Source organism: Papio anubis, chromosome 6 (assembly GCF_008728515.1).
Source record: "Papio anubis isolate 15944 chromosome 6, Panubis1.0, whole genome shotgun sequence".
NCBI lineage: Eukaryota > Metazoa > Chordata > Mammalia > Primates > Cercopithecidae > Papio > Papio anubis.
The window spans coordinates 27,757,745-27,782,469 of NC_044981.1; the positions used below are offsets into that span (position 1 = coordinate 27,757,745).

The window sequence follows — 24,725 nt, forward strand, 5'->3', positions numbered from 1 at the left end:
CAGTTGTTTCTATATTGTTTACCTTATGACTATAACAGATAATCAAGTGATCTGAAACGATTGCATACTGTTATTTACTGCCTTTTTAAAAACCCAAAACTTGTTAATTTATTCTGACTTAGCTGATGTCATTTGTCAGTCAGATTGATAGTAACTCTCTTGAAATAATTTTATGCCAAATTTGGCAATTTTGAAATAAAATTATTTTAATATTTTTGGCCTTTTTAATATTAATTTTAAATGTCAAAAATCAATCTTTTTCTTTTTTTAATTCACCCTCCTCTTGATAACCTATATTTGTCTCAAATAGAAAACATTCAAGTTAAACTTTATGGTTAAGGATTTTAAAATTGCATAGAAAATTCATCTTAAGTAAACAAAATGGTAAAAGCACTTTAATAATAGCACTTCTTTGCACTGCATATACTAAGCAAGTGGTAGAGGATAGGAAACACAAAAAGAAACCAAAGCACACATATATCCTGGTACATCTTTTCCATGACTCTAGGTTCTGCTCTGAACTAAGTATAAGGTGGCCACTTTTGGTACCTTAATGCTTATTGCTATGTACTGGTCTTGATGACGAAAATAGACTCTTGAAGATTTGGTGCTGTCTCTTGTCTCTCTCTTGGGTGAATCTGCATTGTGTGTGTGCATGCCTATGTGTGTGTCTGTGTGTGCTGGGAAGAGCGATATTTCCTCTGAGGCCATACTGTCCCCCAAACCTTGTTAGGGATAATTAGTGACAGGAGTTTTTGAAAAGCAAGTTTTACTCCATAGAGTGATCAGAAAAGGAAGTATCCAATCCCGTATCAACTCTGAACCCTATAAGGAGAGTTTCCTTTTCAGACTTGAATCTTTAAGTGTTTCCTGTGCTGGGTGTACATCAGAGAACCCCCAACTTCCCTCATGCTGCTTCTTATCTGGCTCCTTATCTGGGGCTGGGTGGTGGAGTATGTGGATGTACCTCATAGCTGTACCTCGGGTGATGTAACTATTGCGTGCTCATCAACATTCTCTCTTCATTCACTCAGATTTAGCTCTGCTAGGTACTGTTGCCCCTTTGTTTTTTTCCCATTCTTTTGGATTTCCTAAATGTCATCTTTCTCCTCTCCTTGTCTGCACTCTGGTCATCCCATTTGGACTTCCAAGTGAAGTCCCAAAAAGAGAAGCAACACAGACATGGCTTTTCTGAGGTTGCAGTCAAATTTGGTAAGTTAATGGTGTAGTAAGAAATGTGACCTAGGCCTCTAAACTACCCAAGGATCTGGTTTCCCTAGAACCTTAGGCTGTGGCCAAAATCATGGACAATTAAATGTATTATGCCAATACCTCACAGTCTGTCTTTGCACTTTATTTACATAGATTTGGTCAAATTTTAAAGATTGTGGTGTAATACCATTAATGTTAGGAGGAAGCTAGAGAGAGATCTTTGAGTTTATTAGTGGAGTTATTACCAAAAACTTAATTTAGAGAGTAGAACTTAATGTATTAGAAAATCTTAAGAATAAAATTATGAACTGTAGTTCTGCATTGCATGAGAGTATGTTGAATAATGAGCTCTCAGTAATTGTGAGTGGTAAGTATTGATACTGGGACTTTGAACTCCAACATGGAGAGTCAATGAAAGAAAAAAAATGTTCTTCTAGGTTTCTTATGACTTTGAATTTACCTCATTTTCCATTTGGCACAGAACGAGCAGCCTATCTAGCTATGAAGTGTGCCCACGTGTTTCTTAACCCTGGGACCTGATAATCCATTCCTCCAAACTAACTAAGCAGTAAATCCCCATTCTGGTTCTTTATAAGCTAATTAGCTAATAGTTGGTGTTGGAGTATTATTTGGTTCAACTTTTTAAAAATATTGTGAAATTTATATTACCTGGTCATGGTTACAGAAGTCACTCAAGAAAACAAGTTTGTCTTGTTTTCCAAAACAATAGTAACACATTTAAATGCCAGAACTGATGAGCTGCTTCACTATAATTAAATAGTTAATGTGTATGGCTCTTGTGAGAAAATTGTCATGTCACTGTATTTAGAAGCCATTCTATTGAATTCAAATAAGGATAGACATACACATATCATTTAAAATAATATTCTTGGCACACAAAGAAATTATGCATTAGTTATTTAAAGTCCATAAACACAGGAATGCAATTCTCACAAAGGAAAGGTTCAATAAGGAAGAGTAATAACTGAATTGATATGATCATATAAGGAGAAAGGCAGTGAACAGATGGCTTAACCACTTTGAATCAAAATGAAAAATTTATGAAGATAATCCTAGTTGAATAATCCCTGGTTGATTTGAGAAAGAAGAAAAATAATAAAACAACTTGGGTTTATTACATTCCACTTTATGGCTGATAAACATTCATAGGGAAAATGCTGATTATGATAACTATGGAATGAGACAGTCACTGCCAATCACAGTCGCCTTGCACTTTCTTCCCGTAAGTACAGATGATGCCAGGCCTAGGCTTATTTTGGCAGCAGAGTTTCTGTGCCCAGTGAACTTAGTGTTAACCCATCCTAGCAGGCAAATTTTAACTGTATTTCTCATTTTCCGAATAAAAATGTGATTTGTTTCTCTACATCTTTGCCGGTAATACCAAGACAGTTACCTACCTACCTTATTCAATTTATAACCAATAAGTCTTTTTATATTGAACTTTGTGCAACAAGTCAAAGGACATGAGTTTTAGTCAAATTTTACAACTTATTTTCTCTCTTTATGTGCAGATTTAGTATAATTACTGTGCTGCTCAGCTCTACAGTGAGAACTGTGATTGATGAAGTGATCTTTGGAGTGAAATCACAGGGGATCTAGTCGGCTCCATGACCCAGTCCTGTGATCTGGGGCAGGTTATTTCATCACTCTCAATAGCTTAATGTTGACAAATAAAACTGCTGACCTCCTGGGACTTCTTTGAGAATGAAGTGAGGTAAACTCTATCACACAGTTAACATTAGTGCCTTAGCTCATAAGAGGTACATATCGGTTACATTAATATTTAAATAACTTGTAATTTATATTTCTAAAACATTTTGAGATATCTAAAACATAGAAATTTACAAAGACTAATAGAAGAAAACATGTATACTCTACCATTCAGAATTAATAGCTATTCCTTTATGGCCATATTTTCTTCCAGATATTTTTAAAGAAATAAAACATTTTAGATAAAGAGAAAGTCCCAGTCCTTAATCCAATTTTCTCTCCAGAGGCATCCAGTATCATCAGTTTGGTATCGACCTTTCCAGTTCTTTTGTAGGTACCTGTATGTTCTTCTTTAACCATTATATAACATCATCTTTTAAAATTCCCATTTTATCCAGCTAGATATTATCACATACACCCTTCACTACTGTAGAAACTTGTTGCAGCCTCTGGACTGATGATTTTGACAATCCTTTAATTTCCAATGTCAACATTTGTGTGTGAGTGTATGTTTCTGCAAAGATTATGGTGACTTAAATTAAGTGTCAAAGTTTAATGTATAAAATCTTAAAGCCGTTGCTGGGAACACATGTCATAACATGATTTAATTATGGCAAAGCATTCTTATAACAGTGGGTTTGTACCCTGTTTTGTGCCTCTATGTACCTGAGAGATACAAAAGATTCCCTTTTAACAGTCACAATGCTATTGCTTTTTACTAACTGCTTAGTTAGAAAAGTATTCAAAAATATTAGTAAGTGGGACTCTGCCTTTAGTTAATTAATATTATATAGTGCATTCACCTTAAGACGTAAAATCACCACCAAGTAATTAAAAATGTAAGGAATGAAATCTTTTCATTCTATGAGATCATAAGAATCAACTAAATACAATATTCGATTCGGCTTCTTAGAAGTGGATTCTTTGGGAGAATAAAATGTGGAATACTAGTTCCATTGGAATTGAGTTTGGAGATTGCCTTACTTCTGTCTTTCTATCTGTGTGGAAAAGCATTCCCAACATCAGAAAAGTCACTCAATCTCAGGGTTTAAATACATCTCAGCGGTGTAAAACAATTGATCACAGAGGCTTTGGATAGGCTGAGGATATTGAGGTGATGATGTAAGCTTTTCATTGCTGTCTTGTCTGACACATCTATGTCAGAGTCATGCCCAGTAAATAAAATGAATAGGATCAGAGATGTAGATATAAATAATAATGAAGTAATCTTCTTCCTAAAATTTTGCTTGATGGCTTGCACCTTGTTGAGTTTAGATATGACTCTAGGTTTTCCAGTATTTATGAGACAGTATTTAGAATGAGATTTCACCTAATAGCAAGTCTGGTTCTCTGATCCAGAGACACAAACCACTATTTATTTATTTCTTTTTTTGAGATGGTGTCTGGCTCTGTTACCTAGGCTGGAGTGCAGTGGTGTGATCTCACCTCCCTGCAACCTCCACCTTCCAGGTTCAAGCAATTCCCCTGCCTCAGCCTCCCAAGTAGCTGGGATTACAAGCGCCAGCCACCACACCCAGGTTTTTTTTTATTTATTTTCTTTTGGTACTGTTAGTAGATGTAGGGTTTTACCATGTTGGCCAGGCTGGTTTTGAACTCCTGACCTCAAGTTAATCCACCCACCTTGGCCTCCCAAAGTGCTAGGATTACAGGCGTAAACCACCACCATGCCCGGCCCAATCCACTTTGTCTATCCAAGGGTCACGTACGGCTAGAAACATTTATTACTTCTCCATTTTTAAAAAAGGTGGAACATTTTGAGTGTTAATTCCTTTAGCTTTTGAAAGTAATTTTTTACATCCTGCCCAATTGAAAAACAGTGATGCAAAATGTTGGTAAATCATCACAGCCAGGAGCAAAAAAAAAAAAAAAAAAAAAAAAAGGACCTCTCCCAAATGCTCTGCTCCTCAGACCAAATAATGATTTAATCCATACCTATTAAAATTTTGGGTCAAGCATCCCACATATCTAAGGAAGTTGCCATTCTACTATTTTACCAATCATTCACTTTTGAAGGGCTATATCTCTGCTATTCACAGGCACTCATCTTTCTCTCAATAGGTAATATGTAGCCACAGGTGATGGAAAAGGATAATACAAGTTCTTTTGAAGGCTTCATCCTGGTGGGCTTCTCTGACCGTCCCCACCTAGAGCTGATCCTCTTTGTGGTTGTCCTCATCTTTTATCTGCTGACTCTTCTTGGCAACATGACCATCATCTTGCTTTCAGCTCTGGATTCCCGGCTGCACACACCGATGTATTTCTTTTTGGTAAACCTCTCATTCCTGGACATGTGTTTCACCACAGGCTCCATCCCTCAGATGCTCTACAACCTTTGGGGTCCAGATAAGACCATCAGCTATGTGGGTTGTGCCATCCAGTTGTACTTTGTCTTGGCCCTGGGAGGGGTGGAGTGTGTCCTCCTGGCTGTCATGGCATATGACCGCTATGCTGCAGTCTGCAAACCCCTGCACTACACTGTCATCATGCACCCACGTCTCTGTGGACAGCTGACTTCAGTGGCATGGCTGAGTGGCTTTGGCAATTCTCTCATAATGGCACCCCAGACATTGATGCTACCCCGCTGTGGGCACAGACGGGTGGACCACTTTCTCTGTGAGATGCCAGCACTAATTGGTATGGCCTGTGTAGACACCACGATGCTTGAGGCACTGGCTTTTGCCCTGGCAATCTTTATCATCCTGGCACCACTCATCCTCATTCTCATTTCTTATGGTTACATTGCAGGAACAATACTTAGAATCAAATCAGCTGCTGGGCAAAAGAAAGCCTTCAACACTTGCAGCTCCCATCTAATTGTTGTCTCTCTCTTCTATGGTACAATCATATACATGTACCTCCAGCCAGCAAATACTTATTCCCAGGACCAGGGCAAGTTTCTTACCCTTTTCTACACAATTGTCACTCCCAGTGTTAACCCCCTGATCTATACACTGAGAAACAAAGACGTTCAAGAGGCCGTGAAGAAGGTGCTAGGGAAGGGGAGTGCAGAAATATAGTAAGGGGTGATTAAATTTTGGGATTGTCTTTTGACCCATCTTCTATACATGTTGTTAGACCTAGCAAATATAGGAATGTTTTGGCATTGCAGAATGAAGAGGCATTTAATGAGATGGGGGAATTCAATGGTTTAGCTAGGTCAAGAAAGTAGAGACTGGGAGCAGCGGCTCACACCTGTAATCCCAGCATTTTGGGAGGTGGGAGTATTGCTTGAGTCCAGGAGTTTGAGACTAGCCTGAGCAACATAGTGAGACCCCCATCTCTATGAAAAATATAAAAAGTTAGCCAGTCATGGTGGTGCATGCCTACAGTCCCAGCTACTCAGGAGGCTGAGGTGGGAGGATCACTTGAGCCTGGGAATTTGAGGCTACAGTGACCATGTTTGTGCCACTGCACTCAGTCTGGGTGACAGAGCAAGACCCTGTCAGAAAGAAAGAGAGAGAGAGAGGGGAAAGAAAGAGAGAAAGAAAGAGGAAGAAAGAAGGAAAAAGAAAGAGAAAGAAAAAAAAAAGAAAGAGAAAGAAAGAAAAAGAGAAAGGAAGGAAAAAAAGAAAGATAGAAAAGAAGGAAAACATGTAAAACATGTAATATTCCTCCTGAGTTGACAATCACCTGTATTCCTTTCAAGTCCTTCTAAATCAAGCATCATCACCAGAAGCCTCCAAAATACTGGCCGTGAATATAGACACCAGCCATTTTTGTTCTCATACCAGTTTCTATCACAGTTATTTAATAGGTCCTCAACAATATATGAAAAGAAATATCTTAGAAGGACTTAGTAGGTCCTCAACAGTATATGAAAAGAAAGATCTTCGAAGTCGTGCTGAAGAAGTACTTATTTTTTTCTAGAAAGTTCAAATGTGCTTTTATAGTGCCAAATGCTTGAATGAGAGCCAAAATAAATTGTTGAATTATCTAGCTTTAGTATCTCCAACACCATAACCAATCGTGGATTCCGAATATGTTGAATTATTTATATAATTGAGTTTAATGACATTTATGTTTGATTTTCTGAGGTGATAGAGAATCAAGAAGAAAGGAGATAAAGCAAGACCATGAGGTGTTTGCTTTATATAGAAGGAAGAATTTCTTGTTACTACTCGATCCTTGTTATTACTTGTTAATGGCAAAAGAAAGCTAAGGAGTCTTCTTGATTAAAATGTTTGAAGATTGTTCAATCTCTGCTTTTCTCATATGTTGTCAGGATAACCTTGAATAGAGGCAGAGAGAAATGAGATCAATTCTAGGGGGCTGTTAGAATCTTAATGATTGGGTATTCCCCAAGTGTTGATTTCTTCACATTTACCTTAATGATAGCAGTACCTCAACAGTCATCAGGGAAATTGATTTGAATGGTTTATGTCAAATGAATGGATATCCACCTTAAAGGTAAGTGTGTTTCTTCAGATCTGACATATCATTTGAATCAATCTCATCTCAAAACTTTGGAAAACATCTATTATGTTAAAATTTCTGCAAATGAATAAGGGATTCCAAAATATGGGAGTATTGCCAGCAGCATCATTAGGAACTGGATACAAAATGGGTTTAGCAATTTCTCAGTTAAGCTCCCTCAAAAATTTTAAGAAAGGTCAGGTTAATCTAGAAGCCTTAGAAAATATACCACATAGTTAATGTATTTTCCTCAAAACATATAATTGTCAGATACAATGTGCGTATTTGCCACTTTTTGAGCTCTAACTCTTGTATTTTATCCAGGTGGATTATATTATATTATATTTAGATTAGTTAGGGTTTATGAGAATGGGGTTTTGGTTTGGTTTTGATTGTGGAAGATATTCAGTTATTTCCATAAGAAGGCAGAAAAATTAGAATATATTTGATTTTTCCTACATTACACTGAGTAAAATATGATATTTGTCCATGATGATGTTTATTAAAGGGATCAATTCAGCCAACAGAATTGAGACCCACAGCTTAGCATTTTCCATCTCTTCTACTAGAAAACAACTTATGGATATGTGTCTTACTAGCATGTATATACTATACATTTCTAAATAAATAAAAGTCCTTTTAGAATCATTCTCTAAAAACAACGATTATATTAATTTTTTATAATCTCCATACTGTTTAAACATGCATTACTTTAGAATTCATAGGTAAGACAGAAGATTAAAAAAACAGAGTATAAATCTCTATAGATACATTGATTTTGGAAGCACCCTGTGGAATTTCCGACTAATTTTCTTCAAAACTTTATTTTTTCTCCATAAGCTTTATGTTAATTACACTCTCTTCTAAAAAACTTAGAATCATTATTATAGGTTTTAGGGAATAATCAGTGTCAGATCTCAAGGGAAAAATGTCCTTAATAACATTGGTTATGTCCTTAAAAACATTAACATGGCCCAGCATCACCTTTTACTTATTTTGTAGGATAGTTTATAAAGTTGACATAGCTTACTTAGGCATAAAGTGAGTTGAATCAAATATATTCTAATAGTTCTGCCTTGGGAATCGTTCATGGGAATCACATAATACTGCCCATAATTTTAAAAAAATCAGAAACATTTTATCCTCTACAGATTCTTCCTTTTGCTAATCTATGACTCATTCTTACAGTCTGGTCTTTTACACAGACAGAGCAGACGGAGGTTTAGATAAAAGAGCATCAGGATCCAACCCACTGTGCACAATTGCATATCTCTTAGCCATGATGCTGAAACTAACTCCAGGAGAAATAAATATTACATATATGCCTCTGTGCATGTTTTTCTACTCACTGTGATTTTGAATTATGATCTATAAGAGAACAGCTCAATGAGTGCCAATTAATCAGATTAGCACATCACTTTCCATCTTGTTGTCTTGATGGGTAATACAACAGCCATGAAGACAACTTTCATCTCTTTTATATGTTGTCTATTTTCAAGGTTTTCTTCCTTATTTATCCATTCAGTAAATATGTATTAAGCACCTACTATGCACCAGGCATTGTTCTAGGTACTGGAACAAAATAAACAAAAATACACACCCACAAAATCATCATAGCATTGAGCTTATATTCTAGTGGAGAAGAAAGAAAACCGACAAATAAAAGAAACGTGATAGTTAATATCTTTGTAAGTGTTATGACGATAAGTATAACAGGGAAAGGTGGGAGGAATTACGGAAGGGCTGCAATTTCAAATGGAGGAAGTCAGGGAAGACCTTAGAAAGTATGTTCAAGCAAAGATCTGATGGAGATCAGAAAGCAAAGAAAACACATCTGTGGGAGAGTGATCCCAGCAGAGAAAGTCGCAAGCACAATATTTTTTATCTCAGGAAAATGAGGAAGAACCAGAGAAAGGGATTGAGTGAGCAGGAGGAAGATTAAGACCAGGTGTATCCTGAAAGAGCAGAACGCGTTTCCAGAAGGAAGGAGTGATCAACTGTCTAACATGTGACTAGTAGGTCAAGTGAGATTAGAAGTTTCATGCCGTAAATGGGAATCATGTATATGCAATTCCTAGGAGAAAGATTTGTAAAGCCTCCTTCACATGATGTGCTTTCATAAGCTCCTCCTAGTTAATTCCACTCCTATCATCATAATATACCCCATCCAATAATAAGCAGTCAGGCCTGGTATCAGAAGTCAATATCTTAAGTTTTTCCTCTGGGTTTTTCAGTTACCTTCCAGTTACCTTCTGGTCTCTCCCTGACCCTTTCGTGTGGTATTGCATGCAGCTGCAGCCTATCAACACTCAGAGAGCTCTCACCTGAAGTCAGGCATACAGAGTCTCAGGAAAATCATGCTGCTGCAAGCCACTCTTTCTTCCCCCAAATCTGATACACATATGTCAAAGATAAAGTTAACTTTGAGGTTATATAGATCCACAGAGAGAAGGGTCAAGTGTTTGAGAACATGGGCTTCCTTGCATAATTGGAATTTCATCTCTACTTTAGATTTAACTTCTCCATTCTTCAGTTTCTTCGCTTAAAAATGTGAATAATAACACTGCCATTCTCCAGGGGCTATTTTGATGTTTAAATGAGTTAATACATGAAAGCATTTAGAATGGTTCCTGGCATGTTGTAAGCACAATGCACATGTTTATAGTGTTGTCACAATATATAAAACATGGTAGAGATAAAGGCCGTTAGAACAGTATTAGCCTGAAACAAGTTGATAATAAGTTCAGATGGAAAAACAAAAAAATGAAAGAAGAGCTAAGAAAACACTGAAAAGTAAAAACCATGAAGGAGCACTGGCCCTTCCAAACATTATCATAAAACTCTATAGTTAAAATAACACGGTACTAGTGCATGACTATGCCAGTGGAATAGAATAAAAAGTCCAGAATTAGACCCAAATATATATGGTAATTCAGTATATTACAAAGATGACATCTGAAATAACTAGGTAAAAATGGAATTATTTTTATTCATGCAGGATCATGTAGATCATTATTAAAAAACATAAGATCCTTTCCTTACACCCACTACAAGAATAAACTCCAAAGGAATTGAGGATCTAGATAAAATTGAAAACATAAAAGTATCAAAAGGAAATGGATGAATTACTCTTGATGATTGACTAATTTGTCTACATATTAAAAAAAAATTATGGCAAAAATATTGTAAACAAAGTCAAAATGCAGCCGACAAAAGTAGTAGAAACTATTCACAATGTATAGCACAAAGGGCTAATATCTCTAATATATAAAGAACCATTGAAGGAGGAAGAGCCAAATATCAAATAGAAAAATGGAGAAATGAAGCAATCAACAAACCAGACAAAAATTATTCTCAACATATAAAAAATTTAAATGCACATATAATTAGACAAGCACAAATTAAAACAATATTGAGATACTATTTCTCACTTATTAGATTGGCATTAAAAATATTGGCATGTTCTTTTAGTGAAGCTCCGTGGAAACAGGAGTTCCAATGGCCAGTAAGAGCTGAGCTGAGCTGCCAGTTGTGGGAGAAGTCAATTAAAACAACAGCCAAAATGAAAGGAGCAATCCTTTAAATCCATTAAAGTAAATGCCTTTAATCACTTACTCTGATAATATTGTAAAGCAGCTAAACTGGAGTAAGTGCTCCCCACACTTCCATTATACCCTGTGAACTAGCACAAATCTGGGGAATCTTCTCAAATGCTGAAAGTCCCAAACAAAAGGCTCCTGCAGTTCTGTCAGAGGCTTCCTAACCAGAGTGACTCCATCTTGAATAAAGGCTGGATAAAGCCAAACCTGCTGGGTTGCCTTCCCAGGGAGTTGGACACTCTTGGTTACAAGATGTTTATGGTTGAGGGACTGAGTTAATGATGTTAACTAACTAAAGACCCAGAACTTATTGAAATGTCCCAATACTTTAAGAATGAAAAGCATTCTTAGTTTAAGGATAGATTTTGCTTTAAAAAATAAAAGAATACTCATAAATTCTTACTGAAATCAATAGTAACATAGGAAAATAACAATACTAGTAGCCTATCAGAAGCTGATCCTAGACTTTTAATAAACACTCTATTCTTAACACCCTATATAAGCAAGCAGTATGTTTAAGGTGGTGTGTTCCTCCTCTTGCTTTCTGAGGATGCTCTACTTTGTAACTGAAGTCTCTAATAGGTCATCTTAACTTCACTATACTCTGCGACTTGCCCTGAGTTCTTTCCCATGCAAGATCCAAGAACCTGCTCTTGGAGTCTGCGACAAGTCCTCTTTTTCAGTGACAGTTTTATGGACCCAGTGGTTGAAGGGAGGGACAGGAAGAAAGGCTGCAAGTAGAAAAGTAGTTAATATTGAGTAAAAGTGAATAAAAGTGCCTTTAAGTTTACCATCCCCTTCTTCCGGTATGGAGGTATTGGCAGAGGCACCTGAGGAAGATGTTGGCAAAAGACCCCAGATAAAGAGGCCTCTAAAAGGAAATGCCTGGGCTAAGAATGCCAAGACACCAAAGAACATAGCAAGCCAGTGGGGGGCCCGAGTTCTTGGCTGCAGCTCTCCTAGGATTGCCATACATTGGCTGTACATCCAGTCTGGTGTGAGGAGGCAGTTTTCCCCTAGGGATTCTGCCAGGTAAAATCTTTGTAATTGCCTGTGACCAGACTTGAAACATCCCACATAGATTTCTAGACAGGAGCCAGAATTCTCCTAGTGTACATTGCTGTTGGGAATGCAAATGAGTTCAACCCTTCTGGAGGAAAATTTGGGAATATCTAACAAAATCACACATGCTCTTATCTTTCTACCCAACAATCCCATGTCTAAGAACTTACCCTGAAGATACATCTCCTTCAGTACAACAACACATATGTACAAAGTTATTTGTGCAGCATTTCTTATAAATTAAGAATATTGAAAACAACATAAATGCCTCTACATAGGAGTGATCATATAAACAATGATATAGTTATACAATAGACTATTATGGAACAAGGAACATCTTTAGGAACCAATATGCAGTAATTTCCAGGACATACTGTTAGGTGTAAAAAGCAAAGTACAAAAAAAGTATCTATAGCATGTGACTTTTGATGAAAGAAAGCAGAGGACATAAAAAAATACATGGATGTATGCTCATAAGAAAAAATAAAAAGATAAGCAAAAATGAAGAAATTTATTTTGGAAGAGACAAGTAGAAATAGGGTATGGAAAAAATGGTTCAGTGAGAATGATGATGGAGTATCAGGTTTATTCTTAAAAATTACATATTTTTGATACTAGCATAAAAAGTATTTTTAGTTTTAATTTCTATTTATCTGTTGCTACTAGATAGAAATGCAATTGAATGTTTGAGTATTTATCTTGTATATTGCAAACTTGCTGAATTCACTTAGTTCCAGAAGCTTTACTGTATACTCAATCAAGTTTTTTACACAGGCAATCATGTCATCTGTGAGTAAAGCTACTTTACATCTTCTTTTCCAATCTAGATGCCTTTTCTTTGCTTTGCCTTAATGCACTGGCTATAACTTCCAGAACAAAGTTCAATAGAAGAGATAAGAGTGGACATCCATGCCATGCTTCTTATCTTAGGAGAAAAGCATTCAGTTTTTCCTCAGTAAGTGTGCTGTTAGTTATACATTTTTCATAGATGCTCTTCAGCAATTTGAGGAAGTTCTCTTCTATTAGACTACTATCAAAATGGATGTTGCATTTTGTCAGACACTCTTCCTTCATCTACTAAGATGGCCATATGGCTTTTCTTTTATATTTTCTGTCTTGATGAGTGGCAGAATATTCTATCAGATGCCAAAATATGCCACTTCGGCATAAGGATTGTTTTGAGCTAAAGGCACATGAAAAACAGTAGGTACAAGAAAGGCACTCTGACCTTTCTTTTTCTTCCTAAAATCAGTAGATAAAACTTCCATTGGAAAGAAATGTTCTTATCACCATAGATGGGAAGTTGAGTCCAAAAGAATTCTGTACAAACAGACCTTGTTAAAGTAACTTATATCTTCCTTTGCTCTCCCCCATTTATTTTAGTTACTTTTCTACAAATTGTCTTTCTTCAACGTAGTGTAGAAGCACTTGGGTTGTGCCACTTCTTTGGATCTTCATTTTCCTATGAGGCCTCCCATGTGTATGTAAAAAATCTGTGTGCTTTTCTACTGTTAATCTGTCTTGTATCAATTTAATTCTCAGACTTAGCCAGAGAGCCTGAGAGGACAGAGGTAAGTTTTGCCTCCCCTACAATGTTTTATACCCATATTGAAATTTGGTCAGCTCTTCCTATGTACTATTTAGAAAGGTATATTGAAGTATCCCAATATGATTGTGGAATTGTTTCTATCTCTTTTTAACTGTCTATTTATCTTGTACATATTTTGAATAATTGTTATTGGATACATACAGAAATTAAAATTGTTATTTCTTCCTGGTGAATTGAATCTTCTTCCATTCCAAAATATTGCTCTTCTTTAGCTGTGCATCTTGCTTTAGCGTGTACTTTTTAAAAATAATAATAGAGCAACATAAGCTTTGTTTTCATTCACATTTACATATGCTTTTTACTATTCTTTTACATTCAAATATTGTGTCCTTATATTTAAGTCTTATTTTATAAGCAGCTTATGGTTGGATTTTTTTCCTCCAGTCTCATAATTTTAGACTTTTAGTTTATTTATTGTATTTGTATTCAATATAATCATTGATATATTTGGATTTATAGTTATTATGTTACTATTTCTATTTGATTCACTTGTTTTACATTCTCTCTTTTTTCTTTCTCTTGAATTTATCAATTTTTAAATTTCATTTTACCCTATACTAGCTAATTAGTTTTACATTCTTTAACATTCTTTCAGTGGTTGCCCTGGATCTTGTATGTGCATATTTGGGACCAATTATAGATTAACACAATTTATGACATTTATTATTTTTTAAAATCTTAGACAACCTTAATACCATTTGCCTTATCATGCCTTCTATGTTATTCTCTTTATGCCTTTTTAGTCTATGCATACTTTTAATCCTATATTACTATTAATGTTTTGCACAATCAACATTCATTTACAGTTACCCATATGTTTACTTTTCCTGTTGCTCCATATCTTCTTGTATTTTTAGCATTTTCACTTGAGTTAATTTTACTTCCTTTTCAAAAACTTATTTTAGTATTTATTGTCATATCTCTCAACTGGCAATTAATTCTCTTGGTTTGGGTTTTTTTCTAAATATGCTTTTACCTTGAATTGTACTGGTGCAGGTTAGGTTCCTGGCAAGAAGATTCTGAGACAGAGGTTGGTGTGCAGGAATTTATTAGGAGATACTCTGTAAAACACTTGGAAAAGAGAAACAAGCTTGGCAGAGGGAAAAGTTGAACTTTAATGCATTCACAAAGAAGACCTCAGCAGATCCCATAAGGAACTCTGAAACTAGGATGGCTCTTAAAAATTGTCCCTATTTGAGGCAAGAGTGGCTTTATGCCACCATTTTGATCGGTCATTGTATGTGGGCTGCTTCTGGAAGAAGGAATGACCTCTGGCAGGTCAGTTTTCTTTAGCTAAGACAACCCCTAAAGAAAGTTGACAGCTAGGAAATACGTCTTTTATTTCTGAATAAGGACTGGCTAGCATGTTGCAGTGTCTACCATAGTCCACTCTTTGTGTTTTGATCCATTTCCTTATATGTATTCTTAGATACATATTCTCTTTTAAAATTCCACGGAGCTTCTTTTCCTAAGGAAAACTAGTGAAGGTTAGTGAGATGATCTACAACTTCCATCACTCCAGCTGGTTTAGAGGCCACGGCTGATGTTTATCATAGCCTTTCTCTGTTATCTATTCCAGACCTCCCTCATCTTCAGCAGATCCTGGTAACTTAAACTGGTGAAGTGACTCAAATCTTGATTCCTGACTCTAGTCACTACGTCCTTTTAAAATTGGGCTTGCTTCACTTGTATGTTTGCTCTGAAAATTGGGCAAGGATTTGCCTAGAGTTGACAAATATACCACTTCCTGTCTCCTCATGTAACAGTAGCTCTAGCTCTCCCTGATGATCAGGGTAAATTGTCCCTGCTTAAGGTGATGACTCCACTTCTTACCTGCTGGTCCCTTAGTCTGAGAAGCCTGATAAGTTAGATTCTTGCCTTGGTCTTTGGTGGAAGTTTTCTCCCTTTGGGAACCAGGACCTCTGAACCCACAAACCCCAAAACTGTGGGGATGGGATGCACAAATTCCTCAAGTGGATCACTGACAGTGATGAAAAGTACAGCCATTCCTGCTTCCACTCCTTGGTTCCCAGACCCATGTATTTTGTATACTAGATGCAAAGTATCATCTAAGGGTGTTTGATTTAGAATGTCAACTGAATCCTGGAGCACACCTCCTAGTCTAGTAAAGTTCTGCCTCCATAGTGGTACTTTAGCCTTACCATTAAAAAGACATTCGTTGTTTTTTCAGGATAGCAGCTTCTGTGTGGTGTAATATATGACACAACCAATGGAGTCATAATCATTTACCCACTGCCATACTTCTTCACTGCATTATTCTTCACAAAATGTTATATGAAATCTCATGCCACTCTAATATAAACCACCAGATAGTAAAGAAGGTTGAAGACTTATAGGCAAGAAAGATAGGCTCATACCCAGCATATTCTTGCCTATACTTTTCAAAATAAATTGCTGCCTCTTCTGATTTGGAAAGTGTCTAAGCTGGTAAACTTATCTTCAATCTGGTCACCAATTTGCTAGATCAGTTTTGATAAGAGGGAGCCAAAGATGTTGGGTCCACACATTGCCTCCATCTCTTTTACCAGAACTACTGCATTTACAACTCCGTTGTGCCAGGACTGGGATGGTTAATGATAGAGGCTGGCTGATGCCAACTAGCTTAGGCAACTATCCAGATGTTGAGTCCATCTTCCATAATGGATAGTCCCTGGTGGACATTAAGGTGTAATGCAAAGTTCTTCACACTTATACTAACTTCCATGTAACCATCTACATACCCTGTTTCAGAAAAAGTGGTCTCAGATCTTCCATTCTTGCTCCTTAATTAATCAGCCAGGCCATTTTTTACCTCCCATTATATTCTTTCTTGGGTCACTTCTTTCTTCACACAAAAAATAGATGGCCTAGTTCACTTCCCAGAGTTCTTCCCATTGGGAAGATTTCTCACCAATGTCTTTAGGACCACTCATGAGTGGTGTTGTAGTGTAAAAGCAATCCATTTTCAGCTCCTGTGAACACATTGGGCTGACCCCTCTATGAGCTATGTATGAGCTTTCTTGTCTACTGCAAGCTAGTTATTAGCCACCCCCAATTTCTGCCACAGACAGACATAGAAATGAACTAAAGGAGAGGTCCCAATGCAAAAAAGATGAACATATAAGACCAGGCTACCTGCTCATGAAGCTTACTTAGACTGCCAGCCTTGCTTGTGCCCTGTCCAGGATATACCATTTCCATCTAATATTGCATTGCTAATGGCCCACCCAACCTTATGATTTGATGAATCTGGACAGAACCCAGCTCATGATGGGCAGTTCTTGCCTCATAGTTACTTGACGTCATGCGGTCAGACTCTAACTCTACAATGCCTACTAGCATGTCATAAACCGGTTTTACAAACATTTATAGTTCTCTATTTCAGATAACTTTAAGAACTCTAGGGGTCTACACTGCAATTCTACTATTGGAGTTTAACCTGTGGCTTCACATGATGCCTAGAGTTGTGGAATACTATAATTATGTTGCAGTCTGGAATTTCTGAAGAGCCTTTTCCTGTTCTAGGGCCCACTCAGAGATGGCAACCTTCCCTATTGGTAAATACGTTGGAGGAGTATCCAAAATGCATTTACAGCTGAGGCTGCAACTCACAAAGTCTTATGGGGAGCTTAGGAGCTAGGCTGGCCTTTCAGAGTTTTCCCAATAGAAGCAAAGAAGATGGGTCTTTGTAAACTGTGGAGGAGGTAAACCCTTGGCCAAGGCATTTCCCTATGGCCAAAGAAATTTCTAGGGATGATTCATCGGTCATCAGTATCTTAGGACCTTGGGGATGAGTGCCTTGGCCCTGAAGACGTTATCTAGGTGGAGCACCATAGTATCTATGAGAGTAGGTCTGTAGATCAAGAGGAGCTGCATCCAAACGCAATGCTGGTCATAGGATCCTGGACTTTGAGGCTGATGCCATGATTGGACAGACTTTTGGGGATCATGGAAAGAAGTAAGCATATTTCTTATATGAAAAGATTGTTAACTATGATAGATTGATTATAAAAATATTTCTAATTCTATAGCCCTCTCTCTTTGTAAGTATAAATACACTTACAAATACATATTGTAAGTGTATTTATGCCACTTACAGTGTAACTTTATAGCATCTCCCATCAAGAAGTAAAGTCTATTCCCTGAGCCCTTGAATCTGAGTTGTTTTGTGACTTCTTTGGTCCACAGAATATGCCAGAGGCTTTGCATGGTTCCAACTCCCTTTCATGCTTCTCCAATTTTATCTTGAGAACATGCTCAGGATAGCAAGGTGAAAAATAACATACACTGAGTAGAGCTATTTTAGCCCAATTTTCTCAACTGAGGCTTCAGCCAAGGCTAGCAAAATTATTGTGCCAAACTGTATTGTCCACAGATACATACATGAGACTTGAGGAACTGAACCACTCAGCTAAACCAGGGACTTCTAAGCAAAAATAATTATTTTTGGATGTCCCAGGGATTTTGTGGTTATTTCTTCCATAGTATTATATTGAAAATAGATAGCAGATACAATTTATGACCCCTTTTGTAGGGCCACCATAATTTAAATACCAAATGTGATAACGACATTGCAAGAAAGGAAAACTAGGGACCAATCTCTTGTGAGCCTAGATATGAAAATCCTAAACAATTGTTAATCAATTTTATCTAGTGTTATACAAGAAGTATAGCATATTGCACTGGTGGTGTTTATCACAGGATAGAGTGGTGTAACATCTGAAAATCATTTCATACTATTTATCAATTAAAAAAATTTTTCGCAAATCTCTATAGATTTGGACAAAGCATTTGATAAAATTAAATGCCTATTTATTTTTTTAAATCTTAGCAAACTAGGAATATAGTGAAAATTCCCTTAAGCTCATGAAGAATACTTACAAGAAATCTGCAGCAGACATCATACACAATTATAAAGTATTGAATGAGACACAGAGGCCCACTATCATCACTTCTTTTTGGCATTATACTGATGGTCCTAGTTTGTGTAATAAGACAAGAAAAATAAATAAAATACACTAGAAATGGAAAGAAGTATAATTATCATTTTTTCCCAATGACATGATTGTATGGGTTCAAATGCAAGAGTCTACATAGAAACTATTAGACTAATTAAATGAGTTCATGAAGGTCACTGGAAAACAGATCAATGCACAAAAATCGATTGTATCTATACATATCAGCAACAGACAAATAATAAAATGAAATAGGGAGATAATTTGATCAAGATTTTGTGACAATAAAAATGACAGATTTTACTACTGGAGGTATTTTTAAAAGGAAGCCTCAAAAGAACACTTTCATCTTTGTACCCAAATAACTTCTTTTTGATAATTGCAGCATCAGATTAAGGGAATCACTCTTTTGACTGTCCTTTCTTGAAGGAAACCTTATTGTTGTCTTCAGTTACTTCAGATATTTCTCATATCACGTGATCTTACTATTCACTGCTTTAAAATCATTATTCTTATGAATTTCAGTATGGAGCATTTTATAATTGTAGTAGAATTTCAGCCTCTTCCCACACCACCCTCATTTCCTCTTAACATGAGGCAACGTCTTCAGTCTTTTCTGCTGTTATAGAATTTCTTTTACAGAAAATACAACTGGCTCACCTGCCTTATTGATATAGAATTTGATTCTAATTTTCAGCAAATTTGCAAGACAGAGCATTTTATATAAAACATGATGTTCTCCCTCATTACTTTTCCTTTCCACAGTGCATTCATCATTTATGTACATGAAAGAACTTATTTCCACTCAATAATTTTTGCAAAACATTCAGTGCAAAGAATAGTATAAAGTATATTTCAACCAAATACAGGCATCAGAATGAGATAAATATTGCTAAGGATTTATTCAGCTCTCCCACTAAAGCATTCACACATTCCTATGCTTTCATAAACTAGAATACTATTTCTAAGGCCAATAAGATCTGTAAGGTTCTCAATCTCACACCTTTCCAAATTTTCCTATGCATTTGTATCTAGCTTCCATTCTTGAATCCTTGCTTTTTGGGGGCCTAGCTAGACCCTGCCCTGAACTCTACATGTACCCAATATACAGGCATAAGGTACCAAAATTACATTTATGAAAATGCCTAAATTCTTCCAGAATCATGCCACTCTAATTTTGGGGGCAGTAACTAAAATTGGTTGAGTCATAATATCAGTTTATGGAAACCTATCTAATCCAAGAATGCTCCAAGTTTTATCTGAGCTTCTACATACTAAACATAATGATGTTGCTGACCTTCCCATCATAAAAGGGAAAATATAAACTAAGAATGAGGTTTGGGTTGAGAACATGTTATGTTCTCAGGTACCATTAAATCAAGCACAAATACCCATGCACATTTGTGGCAGTAGCCCAAGACCCTCTCTTGTTTTGCTCTGATACACTGTTTTTCAAATTCTATATTCACCTAGTCTCTCAGATATTTAATACTTGGCATTTCCTAAAGTACTATTAAAGGTTTATCTTTCTCAATGCTCAGTTCCCCCTTACATACAAAGTTCTTCCTGAGAGCTAAGCCTGAGTGATCCAACCCCCAAGGCTAGTCACTAAAATATTACTGTAGCCAAGCCTCATTCATTCCGATATAAGGAGAGGTAATTGATTAGATGGTCATAAATTAATATACAAAATTATAATTATATTGTTTCAAGAGATCTTTCACTACTAATCAAGTAAGTAGTCCTCTGGGAAATTAGGGTAAACGGGGAGTGTTGAGTTTGGCAAGAATCATCCTTAAGCATTAGTCAAAGAGGAGAAATTAAACTTGAACAAAAATGTAGATTCATAGTAGATCTAGGTTTCCTAACAAATTATGTTAATTTAGGAAGTTTGTTTAACCTCTCTAAGCCTCCGTTTCCACATTAAAAAAAATAAAGTGTAGCAATTGTAAGGATAGAAATGTAAGGATACAAATGTAAGACATTGTAAGGATAGTAAACATTGATATTATTATTAGTAGTAGTATTAAACTGCAGATTCTCCCCTGTTTCCAGTCCTTTGATAACTGAGCATTATTTCTTAATTTTTCACTTTAAGGACTACTGAAATTTTTTAGTTTATTTACCTTGGTTCATTCTGCAAACTAAAGATTTGTCTTTATTTTCTTATTTGTTTAACTCTCTGTTTTTTGGTGTTTTTTTTTTCTTTAAATACTATTCCCTTTACTTAAATTATCTATTATAAGCATTTATGGGAAAAAAGAAAATTCAACATTATAAACATTTTCCCCTGATTAATCCCGCCCTCATGCTCACTCTTACTTTCAGTGATAAGCACTGTTACTAGTTTGGGAAGGTTTTAAATGGTATGCATTATTTTTTGTGGATTACATCTTACTCTTTTTCCCTGGTTTACTTGATGCCCCTTCCTTCTCCCTTCACAGCTGTCAGCCTCTGCCCTCTTCAGATTGCCCACATGAAGGAGCTAATAAGTATTCTTTATTATTCTTCACTCTCGTGTAATTCCATGCAGGTGCACAATACATAAAGTTATATTGAGAGCATTTTAGTCATTGTTTATGTAATTAAGATCATGTTATTTATTCCTTTTTACATCTTCATTTTCTCACTCAGCAACATCACAGGCAAATACTTCCGGATTAGGTTAATTACTTAGTCAATTTCCTATTGAGAAACTAATTTTTTCTCTACTTTGGCCACCACAAACATTGCTACAATAAAAATCATTATTTCTATGATTTGTGTACTGGTAAATTTACTCCATAGGATAGATTTCCATGAATGGCATTGCTATGTTGATGAGTAGAATATTTTTTTCAAGATTAACTGCCCTATTTATTTCTAAAATGTCAGTGACACTTTGAATTTCTAACCATAATTTATGAGAGCCTTTTCCCTTCAGCAACATTAGAAATAGGAGTTACTGCTAGTTACATTGTTTTTTCAGTCTGATAAGTGACTCATCATTACTACTTTAATATATTTGTCTGAATATTTGGGAATTTAAAATCATATATAGATTTTCTATTCTGAGTTCACAGTATATATATGGTCATATCATTTAGCATTTTTTCAATTGTGTTATTTGTATTTTTCTTGGGCTTTATAAAAACTCTACTTATAGATACCAACCTTTTTCATAACCATATGAGAAAATATATTTTCTCATATCGACTCATCCTTAAAAGCTGATGAAACTACATATTAGAATGTATAAAAACAAATCCTGTATAGAAAAAACTATAGAAAAATATAAATCTTTTTTTAATCTTGGAAAAATATCTAGGAAATTACATTGAACTGAAGAAGAGTTTTTTAACTAAGGCTAGAAATTCAAAATCTATGAAAGAAAAGAAACCTATTTGGATATATAATGAAGAAAACTACTTTATGTAAATCAAGGTAAAAATATTTCTACATCAAATTAACTGGAAGCCTATTTTATTGCATAATAATTGACCTCAGGATTTCAGAGTAAATGGACAAATTTCTGTGGCTTGACAGAACTTGCTTAGTAAAAAGGAAACGAACACTCAGTTTGGTGGCACAAAATCCAGACTTTATTTGATAAAGTATTTTAGTCCCTACTGTCATTCCCTTTTGTCTCAGAAACAATTGAGGAGACAATCCCCAGAGAAAGGGCATTAGGGAGAAAATCTAAACTAAAATGAAGTATCACGTCACAGAGATCTCCTCCTTCTCTCTTCCCATCAGGTATCATGGTCAATTACCATAAACCACATGAGGATTGTTATCTTCCCCTGTAAGCCAGAGCACACCCAACATTCGAAAATAAAGTTTCCTATCCCTCTCATTTATTTTGTAAACCTGGTGAGGAGAATTCTGGAAAGACGAATAAATACCTTCATACTTGGTAATATAATATCAGAAAAACATGTCGGATTATCTGTAATGCTTTGTACCTACTCTCATATTTTCTAAATTAATCCTGAATGGAGATCTTGTAATTTGCCACTTACAGAGTGAAACAAGGGAAAAGTGAACAAACTTCACCATATCAGTTTTACAATTAATAGCTTACGAAGAGGTTATTGAATCTGCATGCTTCCATTTCATCCTATTTGAATTTAAAGCTTCTTGGACACACAAATCATCCTATCACTAATGCTTAAAATAGAGGTAGGCAGAACACATTTCAGAAATTTATTATATAAAACTTGCTAAAATTTGGGTGTTTTGAGCACTTATGGACTGTTTATGATTATCTCACTTAGAAAAATTTGACTAAGGCTCCAGTGTCTTAATTCCATTTATTTGTTTTATACTACTATTTGCAATGTTTTGTTAACTCTACTGGAAATTAAAACTTTAGAGCAGAGCAGTCTTGGATTCAAGCCTTCTGTCTGCTATGTACTAGCCTGCGAAAATAATCTCTCTGAACCTCTAGATTCAGATTTCCACCTGAATAATTAACCTTTTGTGAAACAGACAAAAAATATTGGCAAACTTTTCATCTATTCTAAGCCAAATTGCACTGTTGTGTGAAAAAATTACTCCTAGTATTTATCCTTATACTCCAGCAGGAACATGGGGGTTCACTGTAGTATTTTTAAAGCTTTTTATACATTCTCAGAGGTATGATAATTATAGAAAACTTAGAAGCAAACAATTTTTATATCGAGTGGAAAACAGAAAACTCTGGTGTTACAATAGATTAAACTGCTTCCCAAAGTCATTGAGTAACTTGCCCAGTTGTGAAGTGACTTAGTAGCAGCATCTAAACTACAGCTGTTGTCATATTTCTTATCTCAATGCTCATTCCATAGTAAACAGCTTAAAATAAAATTTTCAGGACTTTGCTGAACCTCATTATTCTGAATCCTCTGTCAGCCATGTACTGAAAAACTTCAGTATGTAGCTGATGGATGCAATCCCAACTAATATACAAGCAAACGGGTGGTGATTGTATTTATTCGGGCAATAAAATTAAAAATATCCTGAGTTATATGTAGATAAAAGTTCTAAAAGTCCAAATAAACCTTTTCAGCTCTTGGTTTTTACAATACTCACTTTTGTTTTTGCTTTTTTTTTTTTTTTTTTTTTTTTTTTGAGACAAGGTCTCTGTTGCCCATGCTGGAGTGCAGTGATGCAATCATATCTCATTGCAGCCTTAACTTCCTGGGCTCAAACAATCCTCCCACATCAGCCTCTTGAGTAGCTGAAACTATAGGCACATGCTACTACACCCAGCTGATTTTGTATTTTTGGTAGAGACAGGGTTTTAACATGTTGCCCAGGATGAACTCCTGGACTCAAGCAATCTGCCCTAGCTTCCCTCTGGGATTATAGGCAGAAGCCACTGCACCTGGCCCAATACTCACTTTTTCTTACCTGCAGTTGTAACACAGTTGCTATGCTATCTGATCCCTTTTGTCTCGCATTATTAAAATATGTTCCTATCTTGACCAAAGGAAAGCTTGTTAACTCAAAATGAGAATGATATCTTCCGAAGATGCTGTAAACAGAATTCTATTCAGGACCAGAGGAATAGATTGTGTAGCCTTTTGAGGTGTCAGCCATGACTGGGCACTACCATCAGCACAGGTGTAATCCGCGAAATAACTGGTTATGTTATCTGCAAGGATTTCCAAGATACAAGTTTCCTACTTGTTTCCATTGTTAACAAGTCCTTCCAATCCAATGATAGTGATAAGAATAACAATTCAAATTACTTGAAACTTCTGTGTGCAAGATAATATTTCAACATTTTTGTTTTTGAGATGGAGTCTCACTCTGTTGCCCAGGCTGGAATGCAGTGGCACGATCTCAGCTCACTGCAACCTCCATCTCCCAGGTTCAAGTGATTCTCGTGCCTCTGCCTCCTGAGTAGCTGGGATTACGGGCATGTGCCACCATACCCAGTTAATTTTTGTATTTTCAGTAGTGACGGGGTTTCACCATGTTGGCCAGGCTGGTCTTGAATTCCTGACCTCAGGTGATCCACCCACTTCAGCCTCCCAAAGTGCTGGGATTACAGGCATGAGCCACCACGCCCAGCCAATTTTTCAACTTTTTAACAAAAGTTCTCTTTTTTAGAGTGGATATGTATTGAGGTTACTAGATATTTGAAAGATGGCGAAA

At 36.1% G+C, this 24,725-nt stretch overlaps 2 protein-coding genes across 2 annotated transcripts in view; both read left to right on the forward strand.

Annotated features, from left to right (window-relative positions):
• The window catches only part of LOC101022063 (olfactory receptor 2B6), a 69,113-nt gene that overhangs the window by 40,557 nt on the left and 3,831 nt on the right, over positions 1-24,725 (forward strand). The window lies entirely within an intron of this gene.
• LOC108585404 (putative olfactory receptor 2W6) lies at positions 4,552-6,239 on the forward strand. Its single transcript, XM_017957682.3, has one exon. It carries the CDS (start codon positions 5,043-5,045, stop codon positions 5,979-5,981), a length of 939 nt encoding a protein of 312 aa, XP_017813171.1. The 5' UTR covers positions 4,552-5,042; the 3' UTR covers positions 5,982-6,239.